General features: G+C 43.6%; 1 protein-coding gene across 1 annotated transcript in view; it reads left to right on the top strand.

The window, feature by feature from the left end:
* The window catches only part of PAPPA2 (pappalysin 2), a 267,658-nt gene that overhangs the window by 219,062 nt on the left and 30,421 nt on the right, over positions 1-18,175 (top strand). The window contains exon 20 of the mRNA XM_047077368.1: positions 12,103-12,174. Coding sequence (XP_046933324.1) covers positions 12,103-12,174 — 72 coding nt within the window. The remainder of the gene's footprint in view (positions 1-12,102; positions 12,175-18,175) is intronic.

Here is an 18,175-nt window from a genome sequence, read left to right as displayed (position 1 = left end):
CCATTCACTACTATATTCCCATATCCTAGAACAGTGTCTAATATGTAGTAAGTGCTCAGTAAATATCTGAGAGGCGAATAAATGAAAAAGAGGAAGAAAAGAGGAAGAAAAGGCAATCCTGGTACCACAGGATCTTCTCCATCCTGATTTCGTATTGCCTAACTTACATTAGGTATCTCTCCTTAGAATGGGAAGGGTGGGGATGACAGGGAGTCTGGGAGCTTGGTTGCCTTATTAGACTAACAAATGAAATCCTTGGAAGGCTGCTCTCCTAGAGTGACCAAGAGATGGATTCTAGAGATGTACTGCATTTCATCTGGAAACCGTCCTCAGATTGCTTCTTTTTCCCTCACCAGCTAGTGGCGCTATCTTATCAGCAGGGATTTGTGTCAAAGCAAGAGGATCAGGAAAAATTACTCTTATGTGTGACTCAGGAGAGGGGGACGGGAATGGCGTGCTCCTACGAATTCAATCAGTTATTCATTGGACAATCCTTGATCGGAACTTACTGTGGACCCTGGAATGGGGCTGAGTGCAGGGAATATGGAGATGGAAAAATGATAGTCCTTCTATTTACAAGACTTAAAATCTGGCCATGGAAACAGACATTTATAATAATGCAACACGGGAGGTGGTTTGTTTGTGGTAGAAGGTACTGTGGGAACACCCTGGAGGAAGCAACTCATTCTTCTGTTTGGGAGCTTCAGGAAGGATCAAAGGATGAGGAGGCTTTTCCTCTGGGTCATAAAGTATGATCAAGAGAGGAATGTTCTAGAGGCTTGGGAATGTAAGAAGTTCTCTATGGCTGAAACCAGGGTATGTGCGGGAGTGAGGGAGAGGGAAGATGGATACTAGAAGGCTGAGATAGGGGAGAGACGGCCGGGCAAGATCCTGCAGGGCAGGCCACTGAGCAGGGTGGAGCTCACCAGGAGCCTGAGGGCAGCTTGAAGACTGGACTGGGGTGGGAAGGAGAAAGCCAGAAAACACCTTGCCTGGTTCTCCCATCCCTGGCCTTCCTAAACTTTCTGTGCCACTCCCCACAGTCTGTTGTGAAGGCCTAGCTAGAATTGCAGTGCCTGGAGGAAGAACTCTGGCCTCATGTTTCATGGAGCTCCAGATGGTCTAGACCTTTTCCTTCAGTCCCTTAAACTCAACTTCCTGTGAGGAAAGCCTTCTCTTTCTTCATTAGTAGCTCTAAAGGGGGAAAGGCTTAGGACATTTCAGACCCTTCTCTTCCTCTTGAGAAATCACCTGCTTGAGGAACTCTTCTCCACCCACTTCACCATGAAGGCATCCAGTGGGAACTTGCAAGGCCAGAGTGCAGGCCTTCCAGTGAGTGGGGGTCTCCTGCTTCCGCTTTCCAAGTGGGACATTCAAAGAAGAGCAGTTCAGTTGTCTTCATGAAGACAGCAGGGGCGCCAAATACAGCGACTTTCCTGTTTCCAAACTAGAAAATAATATTCTCTGTTTTCTGAAAGCCTCCTTTTTCTTAACTGTCCTTCACAAGAGTCATTATTACTTATTTTCCCTTTTTCTGTAGCTTTTTGTTTACATTATATTCCTGGTAGCTTTTCCAGTGCTGGGAACCTCGTAGGTGTCTTATAAACATTGGTGGAATGAGCAAAGAAATTCTTGTAGAGCCGTTTTCTACTTTGGAAGTGTCTGTTTCCTCATCAAACTCCAAATTTCATCAGATTTCAGCATCTCTCTGTGACTATGTGACTATATGTCATCACACCCTTGTCATTTTCAAGTTGTCTACCCCAGAGAGGAAATGCAGAATATTTTTTTTTTCTCCTTAAGCCAAACATCAAAATCACTGCATATGTCTTGAGTATGGTCTAGTCAGTAAATCCAGATTTTGAAACAGGTTATCCAGGTATGGTTTAAGGATGATAGCATCACAGAAATGTTGTAGACCTTAGAATCCAAATGTGTTAAAAAAAAAAAACGGGGCACCTGGGTGGCTCAGTCGGTTAAGTGTCCACTTTTAGCTCAGGTCATGATTTCACAGTTTGTGGGTTCGAGCCCCGCGTCGGGCTCTGTGCTGACAGCTCGGAGACTGGAGCCCGCTTCAGATTCTGTGTCTCCCTCTCCCTTTGCCCCTCCTCCGCTCACTCTGTCTCTCTCTCTCTCAAAAAGGAATGAACATTAAAAAAAAATTTTTTTTAATGTATTTAAAAAAAAGCCAAGTTTTTACTCATGATCTCTGTTCTTCCTCAGCTGCATAATTTTAGGCAATTTTACTGTTCTGCGCCTCTGTTTCTTGTGTGTAAAATGGACATAATACTATTTCAAAAGGTGAGTGTGAGTATCAGATGAGAAACGCAGGTAGAACTTAGCTTTGTGCTTGATGAAGAACAACCTTTCTTGATCAGTTTCCATTCTTACTGGAGACAGATCGCTTTTCCTCACCACTGTCTGCTCTTCCCATCTGTAATGATACTGCCCTGTTCTTTATGATTTGGGGGTACAACTATACCAATCACAATTTTCATACTGTTAGAGACACTATTATTTTAGTGGTGCTTTTTAGACTCGTGTCCTATTCCTGTGTGAAAACAAAGTGAATTAGCTTCTTCTAATAATGAGAAGAAAAATTGAGGTAACTCACAAAATGAGCTTCATCCTTACCTCGTAAGACTAATTCGTCCCTTAAAAAAACATCTGAAGGTCAGAATTTCAAAAGCTGGACACAAATGGGGCGCCTGGGTGGCTCAGTTGGTTAAGTGTCCGACTCCTGATTTAGGCTCAGGTCAGGATCTCACAGTCATGAGATTGGCTGATCTCATGTGTGGAGCCTGCTTAAGATTCTCTCTCTCTCTCTCTCTCTCTCTCTCTCTCTCTCATTCTCTCTCCTCTGCTTCTCCCCTGCTTATGTGCACGTGCACAAAAAGAAAAAAACTAAAAAAAATTTTTTTCTCTCAAAAAATTTAGTAAAAAAATGGAACATATAATTGATAACATTTTCTCCTGAATCCCCAAATCAATATTCTTTGTGCCAAAAAAAACCCAGAGTTAATCCAGTAGTTCACATGAATTATCATAGAATGGCTAAACAAGCTGTCCTTTGGGTATCTCTCAACAATTTCACAGATATAATGGAATAAAGGAGTATTGCTCACAAAAAAAAAGCTTACATGGGATGCTGTTTTTCTTCCTTTAAAAAATTTTTTTTTTGAATGTTTATTCATTCTTGAGACAGAGAGACAGAGCATGAGTGGGGAAGAGGCAGAGTGAGAGAGGGAGACACAGATTCTGAAACAGGCTCCAGGCTCTGAGCTGTCAGCACAGAGCCCTACTCGGGGCTCGAACTACAAACCGTGAGATCATGACCTGAGCAGAAGTCGGACATTCAACCGACTGAGCCACCCCGGCGCCCCTTAGGATATCAAAACTTTACCGTAACAGAAAACAAGAGAAAGGGGTCCATGGAAGCACTGGGAATGGGGACGAAGTTATTGTTCTTATGTTCCCAGGTCCTCAGAAGATTATACACCAGCCACAGATGATTTCATGATGTCTGCTATTTTGTGGCACCCAGCAGCTCATGAGGGGTGGGAAAGCTAACTTTGTCCTCATAAATAAGAAGCAAAGCGGTTGTATTAAATGAAACTCTTCATCAAGTAAAATCCCTATAACTTACATCGAATCATCTTGGGGGAGGGTCCATTTTGTACTCAATGTAGAGTATTGGTGTCCTTAAGAATTCACGTGGGCAGTTTGTAAGAGGAACAGAGCTGGGCTCCCCCTTCAGAAAGGCTGGTGATGCCGTGGGGCACACCAGGTAATTCCGCTGGAGTGCTTTGAGAGACACTGCTGTTACAAAATAAAGTACTGACAACATAAATATTTTAAGTACAAGCACGCCTGTTTGGAGCCTGGCTCATTTGTTTAGTAAGTGGTGATCTCCTTATTTCGTGCAAATCCCTATCTCCCATTCTTCAAATACCTTTTTATCTGGCAGGACTACAGAGCAAATGAATTGAATTGTGTCATTTTCTCTAGTCTGCTTCCAATGACTTCATTCTTTGTAATAAAAATGATATCTTACGTTTGGATAACACTTTATTGTTTTCAACGTTGTGTAGATATATAAAATATATGTTTTCATATATTTATAATTTCATTTTAATCTTATCACACACTAATAAACTAGGAAAGCAGGATTTGATTATCCTTGTTTTACCGATAAATTTGATGTTGGATGATCTGTCCAAGCTTGCACAGCTAACAAGCAATGGAGAAAGGAGTGCAATCGACTTGTCTGATTCCAAATCCAATGTGATTTTCCCCCGAATCACCCTGTTTGCCGTAGTCATTTCTTCCCCGCCTAGTATGTGTTTGGATCAGCAAGTAGAAAAGAAGTCAGTCCTCTCAACTATGAGAACCCCCGCACTTCTCTTCCTTTTCCATAAAGTCTAACAGAAATCATTTAGAGAGACAGTTCCCTGTAACACTATTATTCCTTGTTGGGAAAGAGATTGTTTTTAAAGAACAATCAAGTATACTTTCTAGATACCCACAAGGTTTATTTGCCTTCCTCTGGGAAGTTCTGCTGGTCTTTATTCCTGCAAATGATACCTGACTCCTAGAATCATATACTTTTTGGTAAAGGAAGAATTTCTGAGGACTTAGGTATCCTGGGGTTTTGATAAAAAACAACTCTACGTAGCAACTGGCATATAGAAGAGTGAGATCCTTCTGGGTTCAGGTACTTACCCCTCGGTCGCTTCTGTCTGTGCATCAGCGAGGGTGACGATAATATTATCTGTCTTGCAGAGCTGTAATAAGAGTCAAATATAACACTTTTGAAATGTCTTGCATGGATTTTAGCATATAGTTCTGAATTCAGTAAAAATGAAATTTCACTTCATTTAGTACAAATCTTACCTTTGGAAATTTCCTTCATCTCTGAACAGATATTACCAGCTATCTCTATGAAAAAGAAACGTATCATTCTATGAGTTCTGTACTTTGCTTATTTGTGTGTGTACATGTGTGTGTGTAGACAGAAATGTATAGATCATTTGTCTTTAAAACAGTTTTTTTTAATGTTTATTTATTTTTGAGAGAGAGAGAGAGAGAGAGAGAGAGAGAGCAGGGGAGGGGCAGAGAGAGAGGGAGACACAGAATCCGAAGCAGGCTCCAGGCTCTGAGCTGTCAGCACAGAGCCCCATGCAGGGCTCGAACCCACGAACCGTGAGATCATGACCTGGGCCCAAGTAGGATGCTTAACCAACTAAGCCACCCAGGTGCCCCTTGTCTGTCTTTTTCCTGTCCCTCTTACAAATGGGGCTGGGAAGAGAACTAATGGCCATTTATTGTTTCCTATTTGAACATTGACTAAAGAAGCAACTTCTAACAGCTTTTGTTGGGAGACTGAAAGTAAGGATGAAAATTACTGTGACTTCTAAATGTTTCAGGAGCATGGTGGCTGTGGGGAACAAGAGGTAGGGATGTGAAGGGCTCAGATGGACTTTCTGGATCTTTTGTTTTTGTAAAGGTATCTTGCTCCTTCACTTACTACACACAGAGACCTAGACCTTTCCATGGTGGCGACATCAGCAGAGAAATATCCTGGCAGAAAGAGAGGACACCAACAAAAGGGCTTCTTGGCAGTCAAACAAAGGTCTGCTAGTCAAGGTGACCGAGCAGTGGAATCTGGCAGTTGGGATGCAGGCGACAGCCACGTGCCCAATCGGTACCACTGCTCACATCCAGGAACCAGAGCTTTTGCCCCACTGCCTCCCGCATGTCTCAGGCACTGTGTGGACACCCGACTGTCTGGGGAGCCTGAGCTGAGCATGTGGGAGGAGCTCCTCTCAGAGTTTTGCTGGGAGCACATCCCTGTTCTTCCTCATCTTCATTTTTTCCTTCCTTTTTCTTTTTTTTTTCTGTCATTCTACCCCTAAACGGTAAGATTCTCGAGGGTAGGAATGATCTGCTCGGCACATCGCTCTTTTCATCCATTGCTGGATGAAGAGAGTGGCTCCTGGCTCCACAGAGCTCTTTCTCAGGGCAAACCTTTTGATTTTTCCAGAGGCCTCTGTAAGGTTGAATTTTTATGACTGTCTTTAACCGCTGTGTTGAGAGGGTGTTTTATTCTATCTTGAGACTTACCATTTAAAGCAGGAAAATTAACATTTTGACTTACGTTGTAAAGCATTGGTCCTTCAAGAATCCGATTTCATGGGGAGGTGATTTTTTTATACATAATGTGGCAATTGTTTGCATGTAAATGAGCTTTTCTAAATTATACTTGAAAGTGTTCTGTTCTGAAGTACAAAAGCATCCATCATAACATCTCATTTCCTCTGTTGGTTTGCTTCATAAATTCATTTTGTCACAGACCGAACAATGCTTTTCTTTTCTTTCTTTAGTATATCACAATTAGGAATTAGTGAGGTCCAAACTAATGAGATTTTCCTGTGGCTACACATGTGAGGTTTGCAAAGGTTGTCAACACTGCAGGGAATCCCTCCCTCAGCTCCCCAACTCTTCACTAGAATTGCTCGAGTCAAAACAAATCTTGTAATTTCTGACTTTGTTTTCCCAAATTGGCCCCCAAAGGATTAATAATTCCTTAAACAAAAACAAAACGTTTTAAGAGGGAGAGAGAAGCAGGAAGAGAGAAAGAAGACGGTGCCCTCCAGGAGCCATCGTGTCCGACTAGCTCGTCTCACCCTCCTGTGTGTCTCATGTCCCGATCCTTGCTCTCATCCCCCACAGTGTCCTCTCGATGGGCACAATTGTGTAAGAGCTCCAGTGACCCTTGCCATACACACATTAGCGGGAGAGCAAATCCCTCAGATATGAGTCATGAAAAAGCCTTCTTTTTCATCAGTTTCAAGTATGGAAGTATCTGCTTTCAGTTTGAGTGAGTCTCGAGGCCTCGAGTCCAAGATAGTCTTGGGGGGGGGGCGGAAGAACTTGAAAAGCAAACTGCAGGGTAACGTGCTACTGTCCAGATAAACAAGGCAAAAACAGTGCTGTGCTTCACTTAGGGTTGCATACATTTGTAGTCATAAGGAAATGGTCACAGACCTGGGCAGCTGCAGAACTTTGTTGGGGTGGTGCGATTAGCCCATTCTGTCAAGTAACTATTCCTGATAAAAAAAAAACAATTGAGCAATTCTGTGTTAGACCTTAATGTTGGCTAACTATCAGTCTTGTGACCTTTAGTGAGATGTTTAACCAGGCAATAGCCTTCAATTGCCTTATGACCATCCTAATAACCCTTAACTGGTCTTCCTTTCCTTCCTCTTCCTTCCTCCCTTCTCTCTCTCTCTCTCTCTCTCTCTCTCTCTCTCATCTCTCTGTCCCTCTCTCTCTGTGTCTCCCCCCTTCTACTTTCCCTTTGTTCTTCCCATCTTCCTTTTTACTTTAAAAAATTTTTGAAATGGCCTGAGAGAAAATCTTTACGCTGGTTTTCCTCGTGACTGCTTTCCTTTTGGAAAGTTCAAAACAAATCTTTGTTCACAATCAATTCACCTGACAAGTGGCTTGCTAATAGTGTAATAGCAATAATAATCATATAAAATTATAAAGAAATAATAACTTAAAAGTTCAGAATAGTTATGAAGCACCTGGGTGGCTCAGTCGGGTAAGCGTCTGACTTAGTTTTGGCTCAGGTCATGATCTCACGGTTTGTGAGTTTCAGCCCCGCCTCGGGTTCCCCTCTGATAGTATAGACCCTGCTTGGGATTCTCTTTCTCTCTGTCTCTTTATTTGTCTCTCTGTCTCTCCCCTGCTCGCTCTCTGTCTCTCTCAAAATAAATAAATAACTGAAAAAAAATTCAGAATAGTTGTTACCAATAAGGAGGAAGGAAGGAGAATGAGGTTGGAGGGCTACATGTAGAGGACATTAATTGAATCTCTAGCGACTTAGGTTCTGGAAGCAGATACAGCAAATTAAGATTTGATAAAGCTGAACAGAGGATATAAGGACATTCTTTCAATTACTTTCTATAGCTTTTCTTTTTTTTAATTTTTTTTAACGTTTATTTATTTTTGAGACAGAGAGAGACAGAGCATAAACGGGGGAGGGTCAGAGAGAGAGGGAGACACAGAATCTGAAACAGGCTCCAGGCTCTGAGCAGTCAGCACAGAGCCCAATGCGGGGCTCGAACTCACGGACCGCAAGATCATGACCTGAGCTGAAGTCGGACGCTCAACCGACTGAGCCACCCAGGCGCCCCTAGCTTTTCTTTTTTTACAGTTTATTTATTTATTTATTTATTTATTTATTTATGTAGAAAAAGAGAGAGCACAACCAGGGGAGAGACAGAGAGAGAGTGAGAGAGAGAATCCCAAGCAGGCTCTGCACAGCCAGCACAGAGCCCGACATGGGGCTTGATCCCACAACCCATGTGATCATGACCTGAGCCGAAACCAAGAGTTAGACGTTCAACTGACTGAACCACCCAGAGGCCCCAATTTCTATAGTTTTTCAAATGTAATATATACTATCACCATTTGTCAAAAATATTCCAGAAAAAAAGAAAATCATAGGGAGCTGTTAAAAGATAACTTGAGGCATATGAAAAATCTTGAGTTTATTTGAGCAAAAATCTGTTTGAATTAGTCAGTGTGAAACTAGAAATGGTTAGGAGTTCCTCACCAAGAGGAGCTCAGGAGACACTATGGTAGAGAAAAAAGGAAGGAAAGTAAGGAAATCATTGATTGGCTGTACCTTAAAGCCTCGTTGGCTCTTTGTGATTGGTTGTCCGTAGTTCTTAGTTTCATAATCTTGAAGCATGTATAGGCTTAGATCCTGGGTCGCTTACGTAGACCACTATGGCATCAGAGACACTTCAGTCTAAAAGCTCCCTTGTTGAATTAAGTTAACTCATCCCACCAGGAGTTAGCCCTTCTCCTTATCTTCTTACTGTTTTGTTCCTCTCTCACACCTCACCACCACAAACTTGCCCATAAACTTTAAGGCCTGAAGCGTATTTGATATTCTCCTCCCGTTTTGATCAATAAGTAGTAGTTCAGTTAATGGCACGTGCATATCTTTTCTTACGGGATGAACAACGTTCATAGGCCAGAAAATAGAGGAGAATTCTGGAGCTCTAACTATTTAGTGGTTGACAGATGCTTGTAAAACATCATCTCTAAGTCACTGAGGTAAGATGTAAGAGTGGAAGATGGTCCCTGTTCTCAAGAATTTTGCAATCTAGAATGGTCTTAGACCCAGGTACCAGAAGCTTTTGCAATTTTATGGAGATTAAGGAAGAAGCCAGTTTGAATTCATCTCAAGAGAGAGAGGGAGAGCAAGAGGGAGAGCGAGATTAAAGAATTATTGAGATGGGTATTCTCAGTTCTACTATCATGTATTTATTCTACAGATAATAGTTGCATGTGTGTGAAATGATTTATACATAGCATTGTTTGTTAGAGCAAAAGACTGTAAATCACCTAAATATCCATCAGTATGGGCCTGGTTAAGTATATGAGATCTTATACATGCAATGAAATACTATGTAATCAATGGAATGCAACATTCCAGAACCCGGAGAAACACTGTGAAGTGGAATAAAGGCAAGCAAGCAAACAACAGACCAAAGTACAAAATAAAATGACAACATCTTAGAATTTGTGTGAGGAGATAATTTCATACATATATGTTTGCATATGCGTAGAACGTCTCTGTAATGATACAAAACACAGAAAATCAAACTGAGGAACTTGGGTGATTGGGGATCAGGAGCAGGAGGGAGACTGTGCACATTTCATACATTTTATATTTTATTCTGTGAATCTATATTACACGATAATAAAATTACATAAGAATACAAAGATAGAAAACATCAGTCAGAGATAATAGGACAAAAGAGCATCGAAGAAAACGCATCAAAAGTAAAGACAGACTCTTTTCCTTTCTTTTAAGTCCCTTTGCAATATATCCTTAGAATTTCTAAAGTGTTATTAACAAACCAACACTCCTGCATTTATTTATTTGCTTGTTTATTTATTTATCTATTTATTTATAACTTAAGTTTATTTATTTATTTTGAGAGAGAGAGATAGAGCAGGGGGTGGGCAGCGAGAGAGAGAGAGAGAGAGAGAGAGAGAGAGAGAGAGAATCCCAAGCAGCCTCCATGCTGTCAGCACAGAGCCTGATGCGGAACTTGAACTCACAAACCATGAAATCATGACCTGAGTAGAAGTAAGAGTCGGGCACTTAACTACCCAGGCACCCCCAAACTCCTGCATTTATAGAAGAAGTGATTGGGGTAGAAGGTGTAGTGGGCATAAGAGAAGCTGGCACAGTCAGTTCAGGGTGTTCTGGCGAGTTCTGGCCATAGACATCATGTGAGGCTGCCAAGGCTACATATCCTCTTATGGGGAAGCACTGACAATTTTTCCAGCTACCTTCCCCACAGACTTTGACCTCTTTGAGGGCAGCAACTCTGGTTCCTAGTGAGTGAAGCATGTATACATTTCAATGTCTGACTGTTAAGAATGGGGAATTGGGATCCTTAGGGAATGTGATGCTATGAGAAGGAAAATACGTATTGACATCTCAAGGGTACAACTTCCTGTTTTATGCTATTAGCATTATCTGGTAACAACAACGGAAGCGTAAAACATTGATATTTCAAATACTAGAAATTGAATCCCTTGCTAGCTAAAAGAGTTGCACTGATACTGGGTTTAAAACATAAACAAGAATCCTTTCTAGGTAGCATAGCCATTGTTTATATGCAAATGCTGCTTAAGTGGCTGTTAGTGCAGAATACATCATTTTTTAGTAGGCTGACCCCCCATTATGTATTTGTATAATCCTCTATAATCCTTTTTTTCCCAGTGCAATGAAAACTTAAACCAAGCCACTTTCTATAATTACAGTGTAGAATTTAGAATATCAGAATTCGTTAGGATTTATGGTATAACCTCCCTTTTAGGGAGGCTGTGAAAGAGAAATTTTAGTTTATACTAGTACAACTCTAGAAAAATCTCGCAGTTCCCTATTCTCGTAACTACAAGGTATATATTCATATACCTACATGTTAATATATGCAAATGTCTCCAATTTGATTACCACATAGTCTTAACATTCTAGAACATATAATTTCTAATTACTAGAGGTGCTATCTTGCAGAAAGCTCATATCTCACAATGTATTCTTTTTCTTCTGATTGTACTGTATTCCTATCACACTGAATTAAAACGTGAGTATGAAAGTCTACAAATGGTTTGGGTTGATGGGCTACAGAGAGAATCAATCTCCTTTCCTCCCTGAAGCCTCCTATGGGACTTTTTCTTTTCCTGAAATGTTTCTTTTGAAATTTTAAAATCCAAAAATTAAAAGGGAAAAGCTTAATGAAAATGGGTTGTAATTATTATTCAACAAAGAGTAGATGAGTATTTGTTTCAATGCACATCTGGAAATGGCTGTTGGGACAGGGACAGTCACCGGTGTTTAATATGAATGAATGTTTTTGCTGTCATCAGCTTGATGCGGGCACCATTTTGAGCCACAGTGGTGTCCCATTAACCCTGTCGGCCCAGCAGAGACCTTTTATTTCCCAGGAGGAGGGGATAAATGGTGCTAACAGGAGCTACAGATTTGTTCCACTCACCCTCCAGCCCCTGCTTGGCACTCACGTCTTCTTGCCTAGGAGTCTTGAGATCCGTGTTTAGTTTATGACTCTTCTTGTGAAGCTATACTGCTCAGCCTTTAAAAATCCATGGTGCTTCCTTGTCAACCCAGCCATCTCACAATTTCTTGTGATGTTATTTAAAATTTCAAGACAAATAGAAAAAAAATACTATGCCTGGAACCAAATTACACTCATTACAACACTGAGGATGCTTTCTAAAATTACACCTGCACCTCTCTGGAAATTTTGATACGTTGGGGAGGGTGAAGGAGGATGAAGAGTATGAGAGTTCCACCTCAGCACCATCTGGCAAGTTTAGCACTTCCACGGGCAAGTCCGGCTGGCCTTGGAGCCCTGTGTGGGGTACAGCTGGGGTCTCCCTCCTCAGGGAACGGGGTTGGGCTGGTGGGGTGAGCTCAGGATTTTCCCCTTCTCTTACTGACCAGGGGTCCTTGTTTTTGTTTTCTGTTCTCTCCACCTTCCCCTTCAGAGCATTGTGTGCACTGGACAGCGTCAATGGCACCCACCCCCCTTCCTCATCCACTGCATCCAGTCGTGTGAGGTAAGCCTCCTGCCCCTCCCAGACCCACACCAGAATGGTCTGGTCTGCTTCACTAATGGGGACCTGGGTCTTTCTAATGCTAGGTCTTGCTACTATGCCCTTGGTTTAATCTCTTAAATTTAGCTCTCTAATTTTCAAATTACAGATATTAGGATTTCTTTCTTCCTTTCTTTCTTTCTTTCTTTCTTTCTTTCTTTCTTTCTTTCTTTCTTTCTTTCTTTCTTTCTTTCTTTCTTTCTTTCTTTCTTTCTTTCCTTCCTGCAAAATCTCCAGAGTCTCATTTTAAATGACCTAATAAAAAATAAGTTAAAAGGCAAATCAGAATGTTATACGGTTTTGAGATTCTGTAACTGGACCTTACTCGAGCTTAGTTAGATCAGAGCTTTGCAGACCGATGGTGGCCTACAGACAGGTTTATTTGGCCAGCACCGTCTCTGAAAACAATTCTGTTCTGGTTGCCAATATTTAAAAACTGGGGTTTCGCATAACATTTGTGTATGTATATATAACATCATACACCCACGTACATACATACTCCAGATAAAAATCAATATCAAACACTGCTGATATGTCTCTTGGAAAACAAGACTATCTGGCACCGTGGCAACAGTTAGCTAGACCTGAGTAACAGCTACAGCCCAAAAGGCAGCTGCTCTCTCGGTGAGCAAGATGCTCCCCTCTCCCTGTGGCTCCTTACCTAGTGGGCATCCCTGGTTTATGTCAACTGCTTGGAGCGTGCAGGCATCTGTTTGCAACGTCTGAGGTAGACCTGTAACCCCCTGTTGGTTAATTCAAACCAGACCTTTACTTCCTCAGGGAATCCTATGTACTTCTTCACACAGGTTCCCTTAGCTAGATTAACGCGAGTTATTGCAAAGAAGAGTCAAGACTGAGGCAGAGCCTTACAGACAGAGAATGACCCAGGTATCCTGGCATGGGGAAGAGGGGACACCTCTCTTCTCTCCCTACCCCCCCGCTCTGTCTCACACACACACACACACACACACACACACACACACACACCATTTAAACCCTCTCACCCCAGGAATGGCCACTCAGTCACAGTAGGTTTTGCCATTCGAGTTTCTCACTGCGAGTAATTAAACCACTTAGCAGTGATACTTGGGTAATTCTGGTTGCTCCTTGTGTGCTAGCGAGAGCCATTGAACTGCCCCTGATTTCTAACACCCTCCCCCCTACACATGCATCCAACCCACATGCTTATCTATCCCTCGATTCTTCTGTATCTCTGTTTCTCTTTATCCAATTCTGGGAAACTGGGATCTACATGAGGCCAAAGAGGGGGAAAGGGTGGGGTTTGAGACAAAGGGAAAACTGGGTGGGGAAATGATACCAATAAAATAGCATTCTGAGAGTCCATCAGGAAAAATGCTAGTGGAGAGTGTGCTTTGTTACGGCGCGGGCCAACAAAACAGCTCATCTTCTGCCATCATTAGAAAAACAGATGGCAGTGGGGTGGGGAGGAGGGGCAGTGACTCATCCACTGGGCAGGGGGTAGAAAGGGGGAAGAGGAGGCCAAGGGAGGAGGGAGATAAACAGACAGAGGACTCAGAACTGGGAAGAGATCAAAGGGATCCTGAGAATTCCCTTCTGCTGCTTCCATGTGTGATGGCAGGAGGGAGGGTGGGTGACAGGGCTGGGAGCTGGCTTCCGTGTTTCCCGGAAGGTTACAACACAGAGCTTTCCTCGTGTGTCTTCCCCTCCTCCCTGCACCCCCAACGCATCCTCCCGATCCCTTATCCTGAGCTTCCTAGGCTCCTGTCAGTCCCTTTGTTGATGTGACAAGGAACAAAACTCCACTCCCTCCTCCGATTCCCCTGCCCACCCACTACCACGTACAGCTGAGCCTCAAGTGGTTCTCAAAATGTGGCCCCTGGACCAGCACAATTGGCATCTCCTGGGAACCTGTTAGAAATACACATTCTTGGGCCCCGTCCCACACCTACTGAATTGGAGACTCTGGGAGTGGGGCCCAGAAATCTGTGTTTTTAACAGGCCTCCAGGTGCTTCTGAAGAGTTCCAAAGTCTGAGAGCCACTACCGTGGCCACCATGGGAGGAGTCAAGAAGGTTCCCAGCCTGTGGAGCCCCAATTTGAAGCTCTCTTTGTCCGGGAGTAATTCTAGCCAACATTAATTCCATTCTGAGTATACTACAGTATTTCCTGGGGCTCTCTGGTTAGGAAAAGGTTTGAAAGGATAAGATTTTGCTTCTGGTGTCCCAGCAGAGGCTAGGAGGAGGAAAAAAAGAAAGAAAAAAAAAAACCACGTAAGGGTGGGAGGAAGAAGCAAAGAAAAAAGGAGTATCAGTGCCCACTGGAAAGGAAAGGAATCGAGTCAGACAGGGGAGGAGAAGGGGAAGAAACTCTGAAGAAGTAAGTAAGAGATGCAGAGAGGGGGTGAGACTGGGAGAGAAAGGGTGAGAGAGGCTGGAACTGGTCACTTGGCAGAAACCTAATTCTTTCCTGGAAAAAGTCGGCTAAATATATTAGGGGCAACTGAAGAGCGTCAAAGACAGACGGAGGGAAAACAGACGCAGAGGCAAGATAAACCAAAGAGGGCTCGGTGGATGAGAACTTTTTAAAAAGTGCTGCACAGAAATCTGAGCTCAAATTAGACATTGGTTCCCCGGTATCTAGAAGGAGTTTTCCTTTTTTTTTTTTTTTTTTTTCCCTCTACGATACCGAGTATAACTGTGAGATGTCCCCTTCAGACATCCCGCCTGGGCAAAGCTGAGGACCTCACACTTCATTCTGCTCAGTGAGCCCAGGACAGTGAGACCATCAGCTTGCTAGCCTACCAACCATGTCCCGCTTCGTGTCATTTCTGCTCCTTGGTGCCCTGTCCCCTTTGCCACAAGCTTGGGCTTTCCGCCCTCCATCATTCTATGCCTCTTGCATTCTTTAAGAGACAGCTCTGAGGTTTTCTCTGCCGGCTCCTGTGTAAATAACGCTGCCTTCTCATCGTCACCTGTGTTCCCGTTGTCTGAGCCGGAAAACGTGCATACTACGTATCTGCAGCCCAGACCTGTTCGTACATTAAATTAGGGTTTTCTGGTTGTTTCTCGAAACTCAACCTGAGCCTCCTGGTGTTTTCTAGTTCTTTTGTAAGCTACGCATGAGCAAGGAATGGTAGCTTTGTGGGTGGAGAGATTTTGGACAGCGTAGGTTCAAATCCTGGGCCGGCTGAGCGGTGTGAGCCTTCGAGTCTTAATCGGTGTTGGCAAGTGGGGACAACAAAGCTATTTTAAGGAGCGGTGGCAAGGAATTAATGTGATAATGTACATGAAGCGCTTAAGCATCTGCCCTGTCTGGTTCATAGTCAGTGGTTATAAAGTAGTGGCATTTGTTGGGAACCATTAGCCACTTTGTGAGCACTCCCTGAATGAGTAGAGCAGAAAGCACAAGGCTGAAGTGCTGATGTGGTCTCTAGAGGCGTAGGTGCAAAGTCTGATCGGAAAAGGGACAGAACGACAGGAGGGAAGCGAGACCGGCCATTCCCGTGGGAAGCCCCTGAGATCCGTAAGTCACAGACCGCTTGGAGACGGCTGCCGTGTCCAGTCAGTCACCAGGTCAGTGGTGAGCCGATCATCACGTGAGCAGCTCTCCACACCCTGCTGTCGAGCCCCTCAGCCCCCCTCGCTAGGGCCTCAGCATTCCCTACCTGGGCTACTGCATTGGGCTCCTAACTGTTCTTCCTACTCCCAGACCGGTGCTCATTAAAATTACAGACAAGTATACAAATCGTCTAGGACAACTGTGCAGAAAACAAACACTTACTTTGCCAAACGCTCGTCCAATAAAGTGTACTCTTTTCCTGGCATGGCAAGAGAGAGAGGGAAGGGGGCGTCTTCATTTTGTGGGTGATAATTCCATCCACGAACACTAGGATACTGTCAGATCACATGTGTTATCCTCTCTCCCTCCCCCCCGTTCCTTCCTTTTCTTCCTTCTTTGCTCTTTCATAAAGTCCTATTTATTAATTCTGCCAAAGTCCACAGCCCTAGGTTCCACTTAGACTAAGAACACCTTGTGTTCCAGGGAATGCGGCTGGGAATAAAGACCACACTCGCGGCCCCTTTTTGGGTAGAAGAGATTAATTTCTTTCCTGCTGGATGATTAAAATTGAGTGCCCATTGACCTATGTTTTGGGGCTGCTTTTTCCACAAGCGTGTACTTCCTGCAAGTTTATTGTCAGCAGCCCCCATTTGGGATTATGGTTTCTGATATTCTCTCTTCAGCCCTTTGCTGTTTTGTGTAGAGTTGTGCCCTTCCTGTTCCAAACGCGGGAACTGTGAAGGACAGAGGCAGAATTGTGTTAGAATAATTAGGATCAAACGCTGACTCTACACTTGCTAACTATGTGGGGACAGGGTCTTATTGATATAATTATATATATATTAAGACTGACGTGGAGCAGCTGCATGGCTCAGTCGGTTGAGCGTCCGACTTCGGCTTAGGTCACGGTCTCACAGCTTGTGAGTTCGAGCCCCCCGTCGGGCTCTGTGCTGACAGCTCGGAGCCTGGAGCCTGCTTCGGATTGTGTGTCTCCCTCTCTCTCTGCCCCTAACCCACTCGCATTCTGTCTCTGTCTCTCTCAAAAATAAATAAACATTAGGGCGCCTGGGTGGCTCAGTCGGTTAAGCGTCCGACTTCAGCCCGGGTCACGATCTCGCGGTCCGTGAGTTCGAGCCCCGCGTCGGGCTCTGGGCTGATGGCTCAGAGCCTGGAGCCTGCTTCCGATTCTGTGTCTCCCTCTCTCTCTGCCCCTCCCCCGTTCATGCTCTGTCTCTCTCTCTGTCTCAAAAATAAATAAACGTTAAAAAAAAAAAACTTTAAAAAAAATAATAAATAAATAAACATTAAAAAAATGAAAAAAAAAAAAGACTGATGCAACAGTCAGCTTACACCCGGTTTCTATCGTTATGAGTGTTTATTATTTACTATAGGTAGCCATGGTTAATTGATGTTTCTCAGGCTTCCAGTAAACTTAGGAAGCCTTTTAAGATTCCTAAGGAATTCCTTGGGAATTTCAAGGGAGTCTCTCTGGGCATTAGCTGCCATTTCTGCTAACAACTCTTATACATACACTTGCAAATGCCTATCACTTCACTTACCACATCGTTTCAAGATTATTGGATAGATCCATCCTTCCAACAGACTACAAGCTCCCAAGTGGTCAGATGTGTGCTTTATTTCCTTTTGTATCCCTCTGAAACATATAACCTAATTCTTCAGTGATACCTGCTTCTATGCCCCTAAAGGCAAGGACAGAGATTTGAAGGTCGAACTTTGACTTCCAGAGTCTTAAACTGAAACAGATTGGATCAGGCTTCTGAGAAGCAGCGCAGTGGAAGTAAAGGCAGGGAAGACATAGGAGAAGTGAAGAACAAAAACCCTGCCGTGCACAGAATCCAAAGGGCTTGCGACAGATCCAGTGAGGGCCACGTGGACTAGCAGAAGAAAGGCCGTCTGGGGCTTAGAGGCAGGCTTGAACCTCGTTTCCATCCTTTATCGCACGACTCCTTGGGCAAGTGAGCTACTTTCTCTGAATCTAAGTTCCCTCAGCTTTCAGTTACATGGATGTAATTTGTCTTTCAAATTGTTGGTCAGAAAACTATGGGGGCGCAACCTCCATAGTTTTGTAGTTTGGGGCCTTCCGAGAGGTCACACTTCAGTAGAGTGTGGGTCATGCTAATTCAGAAATAACTGCAACCCTCCCCCCCCACCCTGTTTCTGGGAATTTTGGATCTGAATCAAAAGATTAAGATTTTGGTTAGATGTTTGATCTTAATCGTGCCCACGGGTCCTTCTCTTAAAGAGCCTCTCTTCCGGTTTGTGGCCTCTTCAGTTGGCCTTGATGTCTTACCCAGTGGATGGGTTGCACTTTGGGAATCTGTTGGCACTGTCCTTCCTTGGCGTCAGTTCCAGGCCGGTCCTGCTTTTGGTTTTACTACTTTCATCCTGGTCCCAGCTGGCAAGAG

The sequence above is a fragment of the Lynx rufus genome, unplaced genomic scaffold, assembly GCF_022079265.1.
Source record: "Lynx rufus isolate CCGP_SWC_20201006 ecotype Redwood Valley unplaced genomic scaffold, mLynRuf1.p SCAF_15, whole genome shotgun sequence".
NCBI classification, from domain to species: Eukaryota; Metazoa; Chordata; class Mammalia; order Carnivora; family Felidae; genus Lynx; species Lynx rufus.
This window is presented reverse-complemented; position numbering and strand designations above follow the sequence as displayed.